At 41.0% G+C, this 20,926-nt stretch overlaps 1 protein-coding gene across 1 annotated transcript; it reads left to right on the top strand.

Annotated features, from left to right (window-relative positions):
• Positions 1–10,518: 10,518 nt before the first annotated feature.
• LOC143545172 (uncharacterized) lies at positions 10,519–13,673 on the top strand. Its single transcript, XM_077037104.1, has 9 exons — positions 10,519–10,809; positions 10,911–11,076; positions 11,735–11,930; positions 12,031–12,201; positions 12,285–12,401; positions 12,477–12,674; positions 12,752–12,811; positions 12,906–13,004; positions 13,112–13,673. Exons 2-9 carry the CDS (start codon positions 10,961–10,963, stop codon positions 13,208–13,210), a joined length of 1,056 nt encoding a protein of 351 aa, XP_076893219.1. The 5' UTR covers positions 10,519–10,809; positions 10,911–10,960; the 3' UTR covers positions 13,211–13,673.
• Positions 13,674–20,926: the final 7,253 nt, after the last annotated feature.

The raw sequence follows: 20,926 nt of genomic DNA, 5'->3' as shown, positions 1-20,926 counted from the left end.
GTGTTTAAATCGTATAAATTGAAACTTTAAGCCCAAATTCATTATTAGATTTTGAACATATGCCGTTTGGACGTTAGCTTTTGGATTGCTAGTTGATTAGACTTGAATTAGTCATGCTAACAGGGACTTTGTGACTAATGTTTTTTTAAGTAGTTATGTAGCGTGTTGTATTAGTCGGGCGGTGGGTGGGGATTAGAGATTAATCATGCTTAATTGGGATCAATTAGCGATTAGTCGAGATTAATCGGTGCGTAGTCGAGATTTTTACAAACCATGGATATGCCTTTTAGCTGTCCCGGTCTTCAAATTGTGTGCAAATTATATGGAAGAACTTAGCGGGTTTAATGATTGGACGGTTCAATCTTTTTGGAACCTAAATGAACTATGTAAACGAGGCTTTTTTGTTAAAGAAATACATATTTTGCTTTCAATCCTAAATTGAACTTTAAATTCCAAAAATTGGTTGGAATAGCCATATTTAGCCAATTTTATAAACAGAATAAATACAATTTTTTTCAATATAACACACATTGTTTCTTCTAGATATAAACTTGTCAACACGTTTCCAAGCCCCTCTGACTTTGTTTTTTTCAATATAATCAACCGTTTCACCTATTTATAAATTTGTCTAACACATTTCCAAGCTTCTCCATTGTTTATAACTACTTAACTTGGTCATTTGATCAAAGAGTTTATAAATGTTTTTCAAGTTTGTTTTTCTAATACAAACAATCGTGTATCTCGTGTTGGTGTATGATTTCAACAGAAAACACACAAGATGCCGAAGAAAGCAAAGATGGTACTTCGTGGGATCACTTTATACGTTTAATTTACTGAAGAGATAGGTCCCAGCAGAGCCCAGTTGGACCCGCAAGACTCACCTTGAAGTGGGACGTCTGCGCAGAAACCAACTGGATCCGCAGGACCAACCATGCTCAGAGACGTGACGTCCTTACGCGCAGTACGCAAGCTGTTCCCGCAGGAAATGCCTCCCAATGGTGAAGGACTCCGCCTGTTCCCGCAGCTTCGGATACAAGCCATCAGGGAAGGCCACCCGCGCAGCAAGGCTACACGCACAAGACACTTAGCTCTCAATCACTCAGTGTCACCTGAAGGAGTGAGCAAAGCCGGGGACAATCCCGCACAAAGGCGGGAGGGGGAATACTCCCGCCCATAAGCCAGTCCGTACGATACGGGAAGATCTTCTGTACTGTACCTGACGAGGTATGGGCAAAAGATCTGACTAAAGATACGACAGCTTATTGACAACAGTATGGCGAGCAGCATGCTCCTGTACTGTATGTCACTATTAGCCGCTTCCTACTCACCAACTCCTGTCATACCACGTGCATAGCCGGCAGTTGGTGGAAAAGGAATAGTACACAGCAGGCCTGGTCACTATCAGCCGCTGCCTATCCACCAACTACCAGCAGGGCACGTGCGTAGGCCACAGTTGGTAGAACAGGAATACTATTCAGCAGGCCACACCTCCTTGGAAACCTACCTTCGGCTATAAATACCACAAAGGGTATGACCATCTCATCTTATCATATCTTATCACATTATCATATTATACCTGATATCTGCTTTAGCAATCTCTTAATATACTTTTATATTTAAAGAGCAATCTAGTCTGATTCTCACGCCGGAGGGTGGTCACAAGGAGGAACCCCCCCTTCTCAGTGACAAGCTCACGGTGTCTGTTTTGCAGGTTATCAGAAGAACCATCTTCTCTGGGTCTAACCCCTCGTGGGAAACATCTATCTAACCCCCAGGTTACCCGTAATCCGTCGTGGGTCCGGTTGGTGTTTCTTCATTGGCGCCATCCGTGCATAAAGCTAGAACTTCATTTTTCTCCAGTTTTTTTCAAACTTCTGGAAAGATGGTTAAAGAAACTCCGGTAACCACAACCCCAGTTACTGGGGGGAATACCGGCTACACAGTCTTTACAAACACTACCCCGGTTACCCAAGCCGGGGCAAGTGAAGTAAATTTTACGAACACTACCCCAGTTACCCAAGCTGGGGCAAGTGCAGTAAATCGCTCACTGGGATTCACCGATACCCAGTTAGAGAAACGAAGGCTCCCCCGCCAAACACTCGATGAAGTTAAGGCATGGGCGGAGGCACGTCAGAAGGAATTCCAAGCTGAGTTGGACGAACGCTTGCGTTCCGTCCAACAGGCTGACGAATTCGAAGAATACTTGGACGATGACTCGGAGGAATCCGACTCCGACGCGAACCCTCGCCATAGGGCAAAAGGGAAGCGTAAGGAAACAGACTCCCAACCAAGAAGGCATTTTGGAGAAGCCTTCAAACCAAAAAACACAGGTGGAAGTCCACGTGACTTCTCCAAAACATTCAGACCAAACGTTGCAAATGCGGGAACGTCCAAATTTGCAAGGGACATTGCGGAAGCAATCGCCCCAAAAAGTGCCAAACAAATGTCCAGCATAGGCACATATGATGGTATATCTGACCCAGATGATCATTTGAACAGATTCATAGCGGGGGCAACCGTCAGTAGTTGGACGGAACCTACGTGGTGTTACATGTTCCAAATGACGCTTGTTGGGGCTGCTAGAGCGTGGTTCGATCGTCTACCGGTCAACCACATCTACGACTGGGCAGACTTCCAGCAGAAGTTTAGCCAACACTTCAGCCAACAAAGAAGGTATACCGAGGAGCAATGGACAATCCTCAAATGCATTCGAGAGGAGGATGAATCTTTGCTAGACTTCATCACTCGCTTCAACTCGAAGAAGCTAAGTCTGGGTAACATTAGCGAAGATCTTGTTCGCGCTGCTTTTATTCAGGGCGCGAACGACCCAGAGCTCATCCGCACCTTAACGGGTAAAGATGGCATGCCATCCACATGGGATGCCATCATGACAGCAGCTAAACGCTTTGCGGAAACGGAGAAGCAACTGGGTAGAGATCTCCCACAGAGCACAAACCTCTACACCCAGAAAACAAGGGAAGACAACGTCCTTACCGCCCGATTAAACAAAAAGCGAAAGCTAGGCATTTGGCAGTCAAGGGTAAACTTTGACACCTCATCCGGCTTGCAACATCGGTTAGGCGGAAGGGATAACGTACAGTCAAACAAGAACCCCAAATGGACGCCGCTCACCAAAAGCGTCACCGAGATATTCGCCACCGAGGAGCTCCCATGGCCAAAGGCTCAAATAATCCGACATCGTCACAATGCTGATCGGAGTAAATACTGTGACTTTCACAGGACAAAAGGCCACAACACCGAAGAATGCATAGACGTAAAGGACATGGTCAAAGCATTTGTCAGAGATGGGACGCTCGCGCACCTCGTGGCGCAATGAACGCTGAGCAGGCTGATGCGTGTAGAACCCCAGCTGGGGAAAACACGAATAAAAATTCCAGCTTCAATGTGGAGACTACATGCTGCGTAAGGAACGAGATCTCGAACCAGGTGCGTATCGGCTCGATGGCACTCCCATCCCAACAACATGGAAGGGAGCTCAATTACACAGTTTGCATGTAAATCAATTCCAAATTTGTAAAGAAAATGCCAAGAGCCACTTCTAATGGAAATGATTCTCCTTAGAACATCGACGCTGATGATTTTACATTTATACTTTTATGAACTTTAAACACTAATATGCCGGTTTTCACCGCATAATTACGTGGAAAGTCGTTGCATGGGGAAGGCGGCAAAACCCGTATAAACCCAAAAAACGGCAAACCTTCACGCAGGTCAGCTGAAGGGGAAAAGTTCAGTCATCCCACTAAATGAAAGTGCCGGTTTATCCGCATGAATCATGATAGAGGAAACTGAACACTAACCTATTAACAACCGCGCGTCGAACGGTTAATTTATTAAACACTAATATGCCGGTTTTCACCGCATAATTACGTGGAAAGTCGTTGCATGGGGAAGGCGGCAAAACCCGCATAAACCCAAAAAACGGCAAACCTTCACGCAGGTCAGTCGAAGGGGAAAAGTTCAGTCATCCCATTAAATGAAAGTGCCGGTCTATCCGCATGAATCATGAAACTGAACACTAACCTATTGACAACTGCGCGGCGAACGGTTAACTTATTCAAGAAAATTTCGAACAAAAGGATGAGAAAAACCTACACGCAGGTCAGATATAGGTAAAGTTTAGCCATCCTACTAAGTGCAAGTGACGGTCCGACCCGCACAATCACGAAAGAGGAAGCAAAACTTCAACCTATTATCTACCACGTTCAAAGGTTAACTTATCCTAAACACTTAGAAATTTAAAAAAAAAAAGATGAGGAAAACCTACACGCAGGTCAGATGGTAAAGTTTAGCCATCCTACTAAGTGCAAGTGACGGTCCTACCCGCACAATCACGAAAGAGGAAGCAAAACTTCAACCTATTATCTACCACGTTCAAAGGTTAACTTATTCTAAACACTTGGAAAATTGCTAATTTAACTAAAGTATGCAAGTCATATAACGTTTAGAAAGCAAGGAATCCAAAGAAAGTAACGGCCTTACCCGCACAAAGATTTATATTTCACAATGATTCATTACAAGAATGGCCGGGTAACTACCCGCCTACAAGAAAATAAATCTATACAAGCTAAATCTATCCTAGCAGTGGGAAGGGATCTTCAGGATCAGGATCCAGGGCCACTTCCACTTGGACCAGCACCATCAGTAGAGCGTGGCAGTTCAAGGAAAGCTTTAAGGATAGCTAGCCCATCATCAGCAGCAGCAACTTGGTTCACCTTCTCCACCACCGGATGCGGGAAGGCGGCGTACTGATTCACTGCTTGGTCGTAAACGGCTTCAGTATCAACATTATACAAAGGGAAGTTGGAAGGCGGGATGCCTTTCTCAACGAACCCTAGACCAAGCAGGAAGCCGACCTTTTCCCCATCCTCGTGAGAAGCGTTGAGGGCTGCGCTCATAGCATCGTCATAAGATGTCTCTGAGAAGACCCGATGCACAACCTACAAAAGAAAATATACAAGTGTCAAAAACCTTTTCTATTTACAAAGAAAAGCGTAAAGACATGAAAAGCTTACCTGAGACAACGCTTCTCGAAAAAGCCATTACTTGGCAACCAGAGCTTCTTGGAGGGCAGCTTGAGCTTCGTTACGGGCGCGTTCGGCTTCACTCTTGTTGAGGTTGGCAAGCAACACTTCTTTAGCCGCAGCCTCTTCGACGCCCTTTAGCTTCCGCTCAGTATGGTCAAGCACCCCCCTCTGGTCCAAGATCTCCTGGAGCTTTTTGGCGTCTTCCATCGCCAAGGCATCATGAGCCTGCTAGAGAGCCTCTAATTTGGCTTTAAGCTCTTCATTCTCCACGCGTAGAGGCTCAGCAACAGCTTCAGCCTTGGTGGCCCTCTCGGTTGCGTTCCTTGCAGTTTCCTTAGCCAGCCGAAGCTGTTCATTAACAGCTTGGGCAGCCTTGGAACGGGCCTCGAGCCGGGCCTGAACTTCAACCTCGAGGGCCTTGAAGGCCTTCTCCTTCTCCACAGCCACTGCGGTAAGTCTTTGGTTCTCCTCCCGGACAGCCCGCGCCTGAGCTACTTCTTTAACGCGAGCTGCTTTTAACTTGTCGTTTTCACGACAAAGCAGCTCGACGCGCGGCTGCATCCGGGCCAGGAGAACCCGAAGCTCATTGCTTAGCCTACCCTCCTGGTAGCTAGCCATGGCTTCCCCCAACGCACCACTGGGAGCAGCGTGACGAGCCCACTCCACGCACTCCACAGGGGTGCGAAGGGTTGTTACTCGGCGAATGTTCCATCGTGGAACATACACTTCATTGGAATCCGACACTGCAAAAAACATAAAGCAGTTAGGAAAAGATGATATAAAAAAAAATATATGAAATAGGCCAAAAGAACCCTACGCACCTGTAGGGTCAATAACAGGCCGATAGCCGCCGAACCCATCACCTGAACCCAAGGGAAATCCATCCAAGAGGTCAGGCAGATGGGAAGGTGGCAGAGATTGGCGAGAAGCCCCATGCGTACCTGATGGATCGGCCGTCATTGCCGATGACGGGGGCATGGTAGCAGCCGCCGCGGTCGCCGCCGCGGAATCCGCAGCAACAGTAACCGCCGGCTCGGTGAAAGATGCAGTAAAAATCGCACTCACAGCCGGCGGTGACGTCATCACAGCTGGAACAGTCGGCTCAAAGGAGTGAGCAACTGAACCAGCGGAAGCAGGCGCAGGCGCCTGGGTCGTCGCCTCAGGTAGGCTGACCAAGCCTACCGTCATTGGCGGAGAGGTACTCCTCTGCGCTCCACCCTGGAATGCGTCAACATCCACGCCTGCAAAAAGAAGATAAGTATCAATGATGGAAAACTATGAAGTTAAGACAAAAGTTTGTACTTACGGGTTTTCTTGAGCCTAAAGGTACGGACAGGCGGGGACGAACCCGATGGAGCCGGCCTCTTTGCGCCCGTCACCGTCGTCTTCTTGGGCTCTCCGGAGGTGACAGTCGCAGCCTCCGGAGCGGTGGTCTTATCACCACCGGGATTCCCCGCCACCTCTTCGCTCTCGGTCTCCGAATCAGACCGAGGCGCCGGATCGGCAGTGGAGGCCACCTTCTCCTTCCCCTTCCCGCCGGCAGCCTTCTTCTTCCGCACCAACGGAGGACCATCTGCGGATTCCTCATCAAAACATACGATTAGAGGAATTCCAGCAGAGGTTTCAACATTGAGGGGTCGAGGGTTGAATAGCGCCTTATTGGCCGCCTGGCGCTCAGGATCTCGTGGCCTAGCGGGTAGACCTCCACGAACCGATCCGCCGTTTGTTATAGGATGGGCAACTCGTTCTCGTCTAGAGCGCGAGTACCCATCCGAGCGCGACCGTCAGCCTCCCGCGGGTTCAGGAGCGACTGCAAGTCGTTCCCCTCTGAAATAAACAGGAAAGAAGTTAGAAGAAATTCAAAATCAACAATAAGAAACAAAGCATACCGTAAGGAACAGAGTTCGAACCGTATTCAAGGACGATTGGGATCTTTTGCGCATCCGCCTCCTTCCACACCCGGCTCATCCCGAGCATCACCATCCCGGACTCCGCAAACCGGTAAACCGGAGATTGGACCCGGGATATCTTCGAAAACCATTCCGCCTCCTGGTAGTTGGAGGCGTGAAGGCTGGGAAGTGCTTGCCCATTCTTGAATTTCATGGCAAGGGGGATGGCACGGGCGGAGATGAAGAAGAACTCCCGCTTCCACGCGCGAAGACTGCGCTCGGTTGCGCAAATCTTCAAACCCTTAATCCGGGTTATCAACGTATACCACCCCTGGATGCACCTCCAAGTGTAGAAGGTCATCAGGCGGTCAACATAGGGCTCAATGCCCAGAATCCGGCACACCCACTCGAAGTGCCGAATCTTGGCAATCGCCATCGGGTGCACCTCGGTCAGGTGCACATCGTGCCTCTCAAGGACACGGTAAACAAACTTTGTCAATGGGAACCTAAGATTCCCATAAACAAGGAATGCAGCGTATACCCCGATCTTGCCTCTGGGGGCATCGTACACAGTCTGATGGGGTTCAGGAAACTCAGGCTCGAGAGACTCGAGCATGAACTTCCTGACGACGTACTGGTACAGATCGACAGGCAGAGCACACTGGCACTCGCCAGCAGTACTCTTGTCATCGGCTGAAGATTCAAGATCACGAGACGACATCTTGCAAAAGAAAGAAGAAAACGATTTCGAGAGAATGCTTGCCTGAAAAGGTGAGTATTCGCCGGAAATCGCTTAAAAGATGAAGAGAAGAGTGAAAGTGTGAATTACAAAGAACCCTCTCCCCCTTTATATACTAATCGCAATTAATGCGATGAATTTAATGCGGAGGAGAGAGAAATCGAATGTGCAATGAAACTATGACACGTGGCGAAAAGCAAGCTGGCAACAGCTGTTGAAAGGACGCGTACCATTAATTTCGCGGCCACGCGCCCGAAAAATCGCGCCCACGCGCCTGAAAAAGCGTCTGGAATGACCATGTACTGTCACGTCACCATAACTTCCTGCACGTTCTGACACAGTCAGAAGAAACCGTCGCACGACGTTTCAAAGGTTTGGACTGTTCTTATCCTTTCACCAACCTTTCGAATTTCAAAAATTCAAAAAGATTCAAAAGTAAGCGGGAAAATACCCCTTACCTTGGCAAACAAGTAACCGTAAGACGGATGCGGGTACAGTGTTAAGGCAAAACCCTTCACATACCTAGCACACGCAGGGAATTGAAGCCAAGAATTACTTGGCAACCAAGTAACCGTAAGACGGATGCGGGTACAGTGTTAAGGCAAAACCCTTCACATACCTAGCACCCGCAGGGAATTGAAGCCAAGTATACCTCGGCAACCAAGTAACTATAAGACGGGTGCGGGGTACAGTGTTAAGGCAAAACCCTTCACATACCTAGCACCCGCAGGGAATTGACGCCAGAAATACCTTGGAAGTAAAGTAACCGTAAGACGAGCGCGGGTACAGTGTTAAGGCAAAATCCTTCACATACCTAGCGCTCCGCTGGGAATTGAAACCAAGAAGGATCTTCTGGGCAATGCTTGCGGAAACGGAAATAACATCCCCGCATAGCGGGAACGTCGAGAACTACGTTGTTTGAAGCTCCAGGATGGAATTAGTGGTTTTAGCATAATTGATCACTATGTCCAAAACTACCAAAACCTCATGGAGAATCCACACAAGTGGGACTCAACGCTCCTGACTTGCGAGGAGGTTACAGACCTACCCGCATCATACCCAAAGATCAAGCAGGAAACTCGGGAATTTCTGCAAGTGACAAGGACTTCCGCGGGAAGAATCCCCATGGAAAACCTTAAAAAACCCTTTTCAAAACCCTTTGCTTAAGTCCAAAAGTTCACCTCACTTTATTAAACACTCATGAGAAGAACATTGGACTGGGGGGACTTGAAGAGGTAGGTCCCAGCAGAGCCCAGTTGGACCCGCAAGACTCACCTTGAAGAGGGACGTCTGCGCAGAAACCAACTGGATCCGCAGGACCAACCATGCTCAGAGACGTGACGTCCTTACGCGCAGTACGCAAGCTGTTCCCGCAGGAAATGCCTCCCAATGGTGAAGGACTCCGCCTGTTCCCGCAGCTTCGGATACAAGCCATCAGGGAAGGCCACCCGCGCAGCAAGGCTACACGCACAAGGCACTTAGCTCTCAATCACTCAGTGTCACCTGAAGGAGTGAGCAAAGCCGGGGACAATCCCGCACAAAGGCGGGAGGGGGAATACTCCCGCCCATAAGCCAGTCCGTACGATACGGGAAGATCTTCTGTACTGTACCTGACGAGGTATGGGCAAAAGATCTGACTAAAGATACGACAGCTTATTGACAACAGTATGGCGAGCAGCATGCTCCTGTACTGTATGTCACTATTAGCCGCTGCCTACTCACCAACTCCTGTCATACCACGTGCATAGCCGGCAGTTGGTGGAAAAGGAATAGTACACAGCAGGCCTGGTCACTATCAGCCGCTGCCTACCCACCAACTACCAGCAGGGCACGTGCGTAGGCCACAGTTGGTAGAACAGGAATACTATTCAGCAGGCCACACCTCCTTGGAAACCTACCTTCGGCTATAAATACCACAAATGGTATGACCATCTCATCTTATCATATCTTATCACATTATCATATTATACCTGATATCTGCTTTAGCAATCTCTTAATATACTTTTATATTTAAAGAGCAATCTAGTCTGATTCTCACGCCGGAGGGTGGTCACAAGGAGGAACCCCCCCTTCTCAGTGACAAGCTCACGGTGTCTGTTTTGCAGGTTATCAGAAGAACCATCTTCTCTGGGTCTAACCCCTCGTGGGAAACATCTATCTAACCCCCAGGTTACTCGTAATCCGTCGTGGGTCCGGTTGGTGTTTCTTCATTTACTATTTTGATAACAAATTGTTAATATTGTACTTTTGGGACCATATTCTAACTAAATACTTGAATTCGAGGGCCCACATAAGATACATTTTGTAAACTTTTTCTTTCACCCATTTCTCATTGGCCTGTTTCTCACGAACAATTAGTCCAAACAAAGAACATATATTATACCAATTATTAGGTTACAAAGTTACACAAAAAAAAGTACTCACGTTTATTTGATGTTGAACAAGGCAAATAAAAATGCCCAATTCCCATTCCCATTCCCATGGTAATATAATATCTCATACTTTGATAAGCCTGCTCCTTGTAGATGGGATAACCCATGAAAGCGTTATGGTTGAGGTGGCGCACTCTTAATACCAACTACACAACATCGTAGCATTAATCCACAACACTTTATAGCTTTTTTTACGTGATGCGTAATGCGTAGGTAGACGTAACGACACCTTATAGTTAGTAAATGTATTAGTTAAAATCCTATTGCTTATGTAACAGTTATTTGACACGAATTTAACTTACCCTTAACTTAAACGAGAAGACATGGCCTTTGGACTAAGGATCCATATCACTCTCACTATCAAAATTCAAAAGAGCGTAGAAGTCAAAACGAACATAGTCACCTGTCACTCAATAACTCCTTGGATGAAAATGAACGGATGAGATTTAAACAATCACAGTTTACCGCATCTCAGAGGATCCGAGTCTCGTAACCCAAACACACATTCCGTCAAGTTACCGTCGTCGGAATTTACCACCCCTAAAAAAACCCAATCGGATTCAACTTTCACATTATTTTTATTATTATTATTATTATTATTATTGTTTCAGAACATTTATTACCAAAATCCGATTGGTAGGTAAACGTATCATTTCCATTATCAACCGTCCGATTGGAGAACAACTCCACAGATCACTCAGGTACCAAATATCATCTCAATTTAATAATTATGATTTGATAAGTGTTCATTAGGGTTTGTGAATTCTGATAGCTAATTAATATATTTAACGCGTGTAATCAGGTTGTTGTTAGGTTACCGAATTAGGAAAAATGGTGTTGTGCTGGTAGGAGATGGAGAAGAAAAGAACAGACGAGAGTGTGCAAGTAGACAGATTTGGCTTTGCTAAACAGGACCATATCTCACCCGACCGGTTAGCGAAAACCAAGTCGCCTTTCGATTACCAGAGGTAATGCTTAATTATGCTTGCAGATGGTATCTAATTTGCTTGTAGATGAAATTAGGTTGATCAAAACTTATAATAGTGTTCTCTACCAAGTAATAATAGTTTTATAGCTATGCAGTTAATGTGGAAAAACATCGGATATCGGTCATGGACTGATATTTGAGATATCGGTTACCGTGGTGGGATATCGTTAATTTTAATATCATGCAGAATTTATATATATAGCAATTCAGTATACTCTCTTACCATTAACAAATTAACCTTTTGTAACTTACAAAACACGAACAATTGTAGCAAATAGGAACTGATTAAGGCTTAAAACACTAACATCGAACACTAAATTTGACAATTAAGACTTAAAAAACTGATATCGGGAAAATCGGTGGTATATCGGTCGATATCGCCGATATTATCGGTACCGATATTTTGACCAATATTTAGCTAGAGGTTCAATAACCGCTAGAGCACCGATATTGACTGTATAGTTTTGAATTTGATGTTAACCTCTAAAATCAAATGTCTTATTGAAAAGGTTGAGTATAAGGATGTGTATGCCTATAATCAAAGGGTCAAGTTTTTAAGAGTGTTGGTGCATTTTTTACTTAACAATTGGTAGCAGTGGTCTTTTAACCTGTTCTTTTATTTCTGGTCTGCTTAGCAGGGAAGAGAGGAGGCTTAGAAAATGGAGGAAAATGATTGGTGTTGGAGGTAGTGATTGGAAGCATTATGTAAGAAGGAAACCGAATGTTGTAAAAAGACGTATACGGAAAGGAATTCCTGATAGTTTGAGGGGTTTTGTTTGGCAATTGATTTCTGGAAGCCGGGACCTTTTGCTGATGAACCCTGGTGTTTATGAGGTATTCCCAGTTCAAGTCTTTAATCTTTTTTTCAGTTGACTGTCTTCTTAACTACTTTAGAGTTAATCTTAATCTTTGGTTGCGGTTATCATTGTTGCAGCAATTAGTGATATATGAGACATCAGCCTCTGAGCTAGATATTATACGTGATATATCACGAACGTTTCCTACACATGTGTTCTATCAGCAGCGACATGGACCTGGTCAAAGATCACTTTACAATGTTTTAAAGGCCTACTCTGTATACGATAGAGAAGTTGGATATGTACAGGTACCGTCACATACTTCATTTACATTACAACTCTAGCCTTAAATAATATAAGATGCCTGTTTCATAAACGGTTTCAATTTCAGGGTATGGGATTTTTAGCTGGTCTCTTGCTGCTTTACATGAGCGAAGAAGATGCATTTTGGCTGTTGGTGGCATTATTGAAAGGAGCTGTTCATGCCCCAATGGAAGGATTATATTTGGTAACTTTTACTATGACCAGGATACCTTTAATAGTGTGTTTATTGGGATTTTTTAATTTGTGGCGTTGGGTGCAGGAGGGATTGCCTCTTACTCAACAATATTTGTTTCAGTTTGACCTTCTGATGAGAGAGTACCTGCCAAAGTTAGGTGAACACTTTACACGAGAAATGATAAACCCTAGCATGTATGGAAGCCAGTGGTTTATTACTGTTTTCTCCTATTCGTTTCCTTTTCATCTGGCTCTAAGAATTTGGGATGTTTTTCTCTTTGAGGTTAGTGACATTTAGGAAGTGATGTGAATGCATTAATCAAATATTGCTTTTAAATTATCTTTCTTTTGCGTGTACAGGGTGTCAAGATTGTATTTAAAGTTGGGCTTGCTCTGCTGAAATGCTGCCATGATGATTTGGTGAGTCAATCACTATGTTTTACAAGTGGGTGTGGGTGTGAGTGTGAGTAAGTTGTAAGTTATATCTTCTTGTTACTCAAATTGATGTTTGTAGGTAAAGTTACCATTTGAGAAACTTATACACGCTCTTAAAAATTTCCCTGAGGATGTGATGAATCCAGATAAATTGCTTCCAATGGCCTACTCATTTAAGGTAACCCTTTTTCAGTTAGTGTTTTGTATACAGCATTTATAATGTAAAACATTGGGAATGAAGGAGATGTAGGAAATATATATTTTGTATGTTTGCCATGTTTTAAGGTATCAAAGCGATTGGAGGAACTTAAGGTGGAGTATGAGAAGAAAAATGGGAGGCTAGCAGCATCTAAGGCAAAGCAAAATCAGAAGCATCCGGCTTGAATAGGGAAACAGGTGCATCTTATATTGTAAATACCTGGAATTCATTTCTTTAAGATGTTCCTGAGAATCATAATTTACACGGATTTTTGTTATTTGGGATTTGAGTGATTTTTAATCATGTTTGCTAGTGAACCTTTGATCTTAGTTGGCATTGATTGTTTATCAGTGCAAGTGTATGAAATCTTCCATCGATTGTTCATTAAAATTGTTGCCGAATGGGTGAAGGTTCATCTTTTTTCGTTGTAGTCTAGAGGCAGTTGATGGTTAAATATATCTCGTTACTATTCGAGACTCAGTTGCAGCTTTATGCTTTGTGAGTATTCTCAAGTTGTCAAGTCTTTTTAGTCCACCTGTGATAATTGATTTGGTTAGGTTTTTACAGCCTTTGCAAGTTTTTGAGGATAATTCCAAGTCGCTAAGTCGATTGGTTTTGAGACAATTTTGAGAGGTTGGGTTATTATGCAGTTTATGTGGCAACCCCAACTGTTCAAGTTCTTAGGATAAGTTTCAAGTTTAAATCACAATTCCATTCAGATTATAGTTTGAACTTTGAAGTTGTATGGTTTATCTTGATGCTTGTCATCAAGATTCAAGTGTCCAGTTTATGGTGATTTTCAAGTGTGACAATTCCGGTGATAGTGGTACAAAGTAAACCGAGCCGGGACCAACCGATCTCTTATGTAGTTTGGTCCCAGGTATGTTGTTTTATGTTGTTTTTAAACCACACACAATCCTATGCATTGTATGTTAATTAGAGGTGATAATTCCTAACATGACACAAAAGTTAATAGGGTTTGGGGTCGGCTATAATCGAATACTTTAGAAGTATATTGATTTTTCCCCAATAACCGAATACTTTTGTCTGTAAATACCGCATACCTGATTCCATCCATAAATAGATTTGATTCCCTATGAGTTCTAGTCTCAATAAGACTCTACTGTTCATATAGTATGATATGAATATACCACATCAATTCGTTATGTATGGATGATGAGATTTCATTGATACAGAGTTAATTCCAATAGACTTATTGGAGGGTCCCATTGGCGTGCATCCAATAGGAATTGAACCTACGAATTCGCCAATTATGAGTTGGGTGCTTTAACTATTCAGCCATGGATGCTTAGCGGGTCATGGTGAATGACCAGATTCCAATTCAAATGGAATCTTTCAACTAAAGCAATGAAATGCTTAAATGGAATTCTTTTAATTCTAATAAATCAGGAGGAATTTAATGACAGGACATGAATTCAAGACCTGGATTTTAGAATTGAGAGAGATCAAGAATTCTAACTATTTCTTAGATTCCTGGACCCAATTCAATTCAGTGGGATCTTTCATTCACATTTTTTTTCCACCAATAACGTTTTATAAAACTTTTTTACTCCCGAATTTGGAGTATCCTACTTTCACAAAATTCACAGGGTTCAACAAACAATCGATATGTCACACCCCGACCAAAGGCGGCGGAACATGCCGGGGTGCAACGATTGCTCATAAGCGCATGACACTATTTAAAGCGACAATATTTAACAAACTCATTTCATTTCACAACATCGAAATGTCACATAACCAAATATTCATAACTCAAATACAACAAAATATAACAAAATATAGCAAATCAAATATTGTTCATTTTTGCTAATATCCTAACGGTATTTGTGACGTTTTCTTCACCGAACTCCATAATCAACTTAGATGCAAACCTGTAACATTTCATAAAATAAAGTTTATCAACACAAAGGTTGGTGAACAATTCATAAGTTTGAACAATAGATATATAGTATGAAAAGCCACAAAACTAGTATACAAAACCATAAATAATAGCTATAAACTTGGATAAATAGTTATCGCTAACAAGTTAGCGACACCCAACTATAAGGGGTTGCCAAATAGTTTAGGATTTTATAGTTATCGTTAATTGCATTACGTTAACGACACCTTGCCATGAGGGGTTGCCAAATGGTCTAGGATTTATAGTTCCACCATCCAAAAGCGATAAACACATAGTCAAATAAGCATAGAACACCAACTCGAGCAATTATTCAAGTAAGGTATACAACAACGTTTGTGGTTTAAGACCCAAGTATAAAACATTTAGTTTAGATAAGTTGAAATGTCACCCCCAAAATAAAAGATAGAAAACGGGGTATGAAGTTACTCACGTTCAAGTAATAAACTTGAAAGATTGATTATTTGGAGATTTGCCGGAACGACGAGTTTAACGTATGAAGCCTAAATAATAGAAAGTCTTGGATTTAGAAAGGTTGTCTTGAAGATCTTTAAATAAAATAATTGTTGCAAAAACTAATCAATTAAAGTTCAAGGTTTAAAATGTAACTATTTAAGAATTTATAATAATAACCCTTTTAAAAAATGTAAGTTTGCTCAAAACCGGGTTAAAGTATCTAACCTTAATATTTACTTAACCAATGTTAAGTAATAAGGTGGGGAAAATGCTAAAATGCAAGTTCCATTAGGCTAAAGATACTAAAACGAGTTTTTAACGAGTGTTCGGGTTGTCGGTTCGGGTCTTGACAAATGGTCGAACCCAAAGTCAACTTTCCAAAATATTAATTGTTATGAGATAACTCATTAAAACATACTAATACTTAACCAAGTACGTAGATCTATTGTTTAGAACTAACAACGCACGTTAAGCGAGTGTTCGGTTTTGTCGGTCCAAACTATGTTATGAGATCAAGTTGGATCCAACTATTCCAAGTACTTAAGAAAAATAATTAAAATCAGTTTGTAAACTATTTTTTAAAGAAATATACAAGTCTTGATAACTAAAAACACACTTGTGTGTCTTAAGCGAGTAAAAGTCGGTATAGTTCGGTCTCCATCTCACAAATAGTTCATAGATGGTTTCTACATGCCCAAATATCATAGAACTTGTATATTGGTTTATAAATGAAGAAAACTTAAATTTTACAACAAAAAAAGTTAACTACAAGTCTTTTAAGCAAAAGTTTCGGTTTAGTTCGGTTTCCATCTCCCAACGAGTTCATAGATGGATTCCATATGCTTAATATCAAAGAACTTGTAAAAATGATTTTTGAAACTCAAATCTAGCAATAAACATGTTTAAACAACTATTTTAACAAAACTAGTAAACAAAAGTTCGGTTTCCGGTTTGGACTAGTTTCGGTTAAACCGAGGTTAGTCTTATACAAACCCACACCATGGAACTTGTAAATAAGATGAACAAACTAAAGGGTTAGAAGTTAGTCATAAGTGATATGTATAATAAGTTATGTGTGTGTAAATATATATCAAGAACACGAAGTCCTCCATGAAGCCTTGCCTTATGACATTCGAAACTTAACCAACCAAAGTCGGTGAAGTAACAAATAAAGGAAACAAGGGGTGTGTATTATATATATGTTGTACCACCAAATTCAAGAGTTAGTAATATTAGATGAACAAGTTAGAATGAAAGACTATAGTTAGTTTGACTTGAGAAGTCAAAACTTCAAAAATACATAAGAAATAACAACCTTGAATCTATGGAGTTTGAGAGAGTTTTTTTGGAGATGTAGCAAGAGTAAAATGAAGAAGATGGGTGTGTATATATAGGGAAGGAGTGAAGGGTTGGGTATAAAGATTCTTTTATGGTTTGCATAAAAATGAGTATGTTTAAATGGTCAAACAATGCATAATATAAAAAAAACAATATTTTATATATTTTAAATGACAATATCCAATATTTTATATATTTGAAATGTTCGGGTTACAAACGGGTCGGGTTTACATAACAAAAGTGACCCGAAATTGACGAATGTCACACGATATTTCACGATCAAGGGTGTAATACTCTTTGGAGTAGCGGTCCTTATATATCGTATTAACAATCGAAATATGGTCAAAAGAAAAAATCTCTATTTGATAGGGCTTCTTCCTATACCTATGAATTCCATTAGACCCAGAAATGATACATTGGAAGAATCCGTTGGGTCTTCCAATATCAATAGGTTGATTGTTTCGCTCCTGTATCTTCCAAAAGGAAAAAAGATCTATGAGAGTTCTTTCCTGATTGGGTTCTCCCAATAACTAAAAAGTGTAGCATGCCTGAATTTAACTGGGGTTCCCGGTGGTGGAGGGACTGGATCGGAAAAAAGAGCGATTCTAGTTGTAAGATATCTAATGAAATCGTCGCTGGAATTGAGATATTATCAAAGAGAAAGATCTCAAATATCTGGAGTTTGTCTTTGTATATTATAGGGATGATCCAAAGGTACGGAATGTATCGTCAAATATTCAATATGATTCCACAAGATCTAGTTTCGTTCAAGTAAAGGATTTTAGCCAATTGAAAGGATCTTTTGATCAATTCAGAGATCATTTTGATTGTATTAGTAATGAGGATTCGGAACATCACACATTTCTCAATCAAAGAGAGATTCAACAACTTAAAGAATGATCGCTTCTTTGGGATCCTTCCTTTATTCAAACAGAAGGAACAAAGATAGAATCAAATCGATTCCCGAAATGCCTTTCTGGATATTCCTCAATGTCCCGGCTATTCACGGAATGTGAGAAGCAGATGATTAATCATATACTTCCGAAAGAAATCGAAGAATTTATTGGGAATCCTACAAGATCCGTTCGTTCTTTTTTCTCTGACAGATGGTCAGAACTTCATCTGGGTTCGAATCCTACTGAGAGGTCCACTAGAGATCAGAAATTGTTGAAGAAACAACAAGATCTTTCTTTTCTCAGGTGATCGGAAAATAAAGAAATGGTTAATTTATTCAAGATAATTACGTATTTACAAAATACCGTCTCAATTCATCCTATTTCATTAGATTCGGGATGTGATATGGTTCTGAAGGATGAACCGGATATGGACAGTTCCAACAAGATTTCATTCTTTAACAAAAATCAATGTTTTTATTTATTTCATCTATTCCATGACCGGAACAGGGGAGGCTACACGTTACACCACGATTTTGAATTAGAAGAGAGATTTCAAGAAATGACAGATTTATTCACTCTATCAATAACCGAGCCGGATCTGGTGTATCATAAGAGATTTGCCTTTTCTATTGATTCCTATGGATTGGATCCAAAACAATTCTTGAATGGGGTATTCAACTCCAGGTATGAATGGAAAACGACATCTTTATTGGTTTTATTGGTTCTATTTCCTATTTTTTATGAAGAGAATGAATCTTTTTATCGAAGGATCAGAAAAAAAAGGGCCCGGATCTCCTGCGGGAATGCTTTGGAAGAGCCAAAACCAAAAATAGTGGTATTTGCTAGCAACAACATAATGGAGGCAGTCAATCAATATAGATTGATCCGAAATCTGATTCAAATCCAACATAGCACCCATAGATACATAAGAAATGTATTGAATCGATTCTTTTTAATGAATAGATCCGATCGCAACTTCGAATATGGAATTCAAAGGGATCAAATAAGAAAGGATACTCAGAATCATAGAACTCTAATGAAATATACGATCAACCAACATTTATCGAATTTGAAAAAGAGTCAGAAGAGACGGTTCGATCCTCTTATTTTTTTTTTCTCGAACCGAGAGATCCATGAATCGGGATCCTGATGCATATAAATACAAATGGTCCACTGGGAGCAATAATTTCCAAGAACATTTGGAACATTTCGTTTCTGAGCAGAAGAGCCGTTTTCAAGTAGTGTTCGATCAATTACGTATTAATCCATATTCGATTGATTGGTCTGAGGTTATCGACAAAAAAGATTTGTCTAAGACACTTCGTTTCTTTTTGTCCAAGTTGCTTCTTTTTTTGTCTAACTCACTTCCTTTTTTGTTTGTCAGTTTCAGGAATATCCCCATTCATAGATCCGAGATCTACATCTATGAATTGAAAGGTCCGAACGATCCATAGTTTTTAGAATCAATAGGTCTTCAAATCGTTCATTTGAAAAAATTGAAACCCTTCTTATTGGATGATCGTGAGACTTGCCAAAAATCGAAATTCTTGATCAATGGAGGAACAATATCACCATTTTTGTTCAATCATGTTGACCTAAACACAACTTATATAATAAATGTGTAACCTAAACCCATGAACCGTATAATAAATGAGTTGACGTGTTACCCTGTTTAATTTTTATTTAATTTTAAGGTTTAAAAGAGTTTCTATACAAGTTTCACAGTGGGATATTAATCGTTTAGTAAGTGTGAAAAGTTAAAATTTGATATTGTGATTTTAAGTATTTTTCAAAAGTATATCATGTTTCGTATTGAACTTTTATCAACTCTTTATTTCTAACTAATTTATTCATTAGTCCTAATTCTAATTGAAAGTAAAAACTCGTGTTCATGAAACTAAAAGCATATATATTTGGGGGATTTTTATGAGTAATAATAAGTAGAGATATACATAATATTTTGGTGTCTTTAAGTGGGTTTAATATTGGTAATTTGAAAACGGGCTGACCCATTAGGGTTAGAGCCCATTAGGGTTTAATATTGGTATTTGGGGGGGTTTTCTTCTATACAATGCTAATCTCTCCCCTTCACACCACCATGCTACATTTCCACTCTGGTTCCTATGCTCATCAGTAGAGGTGCACAAATCGGGTTTTTTATAATACCCAGGTTCGGGTATGAACCGGTTTCGGGTATGATCGGGTATTGGAAAATCGGGTATTGAGAGAAATCGGGTAGGGTTCGGGTAGGGTATTGAGGAGAAAAACTCAACCCTATGTACCCGGGTAGGGTATAATCGGGTTCGGGTATTGGAATCGGGTACGACCGGGTATTAATACCCGGTTTTGAATTTGTAAATTATTTATTCATTTTTAAATTTGTTTAAAATTTAAATTTGCTTTGTAATTAATAAAAATAATTAAACTATATTACAAAAACCATAAATCCACTTAAGTACAAATTATTTACTTAATAATATGCATTTTAAAAAAACTTAAACATAAAAGTTGTGAAGTAAACATAAAAATATACTATAAAAACTCATGTATTATTTCGGGTATTAGAACATTGTTATCGGGTATCGGGTATAACCGGGTATGGGTATGAGGTATGACCGGTTTCGGGTATTTACGGGTATAAATCGGGTACGGTTCCGGGTACGGGTATTGAGCTCAAAAAGCATACCCTGTCCGTACCCTACGGGTAGGGTCGGTTCCGGTTTCGGGTATAGAATACCCGGGTATAAAAAAACCGGTTTCGGGTATATTTTTCGGCTCCGGTTCCGTGTACAGGTTTTTTGTGCACCTATACTCAACAACGTCATTCGTGGGCCGAGTACAAACATGTAACATCCCCAAAATTTGGTCCATATTTAACAACTTAGTAAAGTTGAAGGGTCAAAATTATTATTCAAAATAAGTAATGAGAAAATTTAAATAATGAAATAAAATCATTTTATAAGGAAATAAAAATATTGAACATCCAACGCTGAGTACTAGTCAAAAAACATGCACACTAATTTAAGTGTGTTTTCTTTTTCGCATTGATCTTAGTTGATACCTTCTTGGTAACTCCTTAAGCCGTTTTTCTTTCGTTTTCTTTTTCTTGGAAGATGACCGATCGTGGACACCAATATTTCTAATAATAAATCTTGCTTTAATTTAATCAGAGAAGATAATCATTTTGGGGCGATTTTCGTTCACCGTTAATATTTATTCCTTTATTGAGTTATGCACGGCTAACTGTATAATAATTACACGTATCAATTAACTATCGCTACTCATATCATGTT

Source organism: Bidens hawaiensis, unplaced genomic scaffold (assembly GCF_021521415.1).
Source record: "Bidens hawaiensis isolate Kalapana, Puna unplaced genomic scaffold, B.hawaiensis_p1.1 tig00013865_1, whole genome shotgun sequence".
In the NCBI taxonomy this organism is placed as follows: Eukaryota; Viridiplantae; Streptophyta; class Magnoliopsida; order Asterales; family Asteraceae; genus Bidens; species Bidens hawaiensis.
The sequence above is the reverse complement of the archived record's forward strand: the minus strand, read 5'-3'. Positions and strand labels throughout refer to the sequence as shown.

What these genes read in the sequence shown, in the direction of transcription:
- LOC143545172 (XM_077037104.1), top strand. Translation starts at nt 10,961, where the DNA reads ATGGAGAAGAAAAGAACAGACGAGAGTGTGCAAGTAGACAGATTTGGC. An exon ending in TCGCCTTTCGATTACCAGAG is followed by an intron (nt 11,077 to 11,734) that starts GTAATGCTTAAT and finishes TCTGCTTAGCAG; the next exon opens with GGAAGAGAGGAGGCTTAGAA. An exon ending in TGAACCCTGGTGTTTATGAG is followed by an intron (nt 11,931 to 12,030) that starts GTATTCCCAGTT and finishes TCATTGTTGCAG; the next exon opens with CAATTAGTGATATATGAGAC.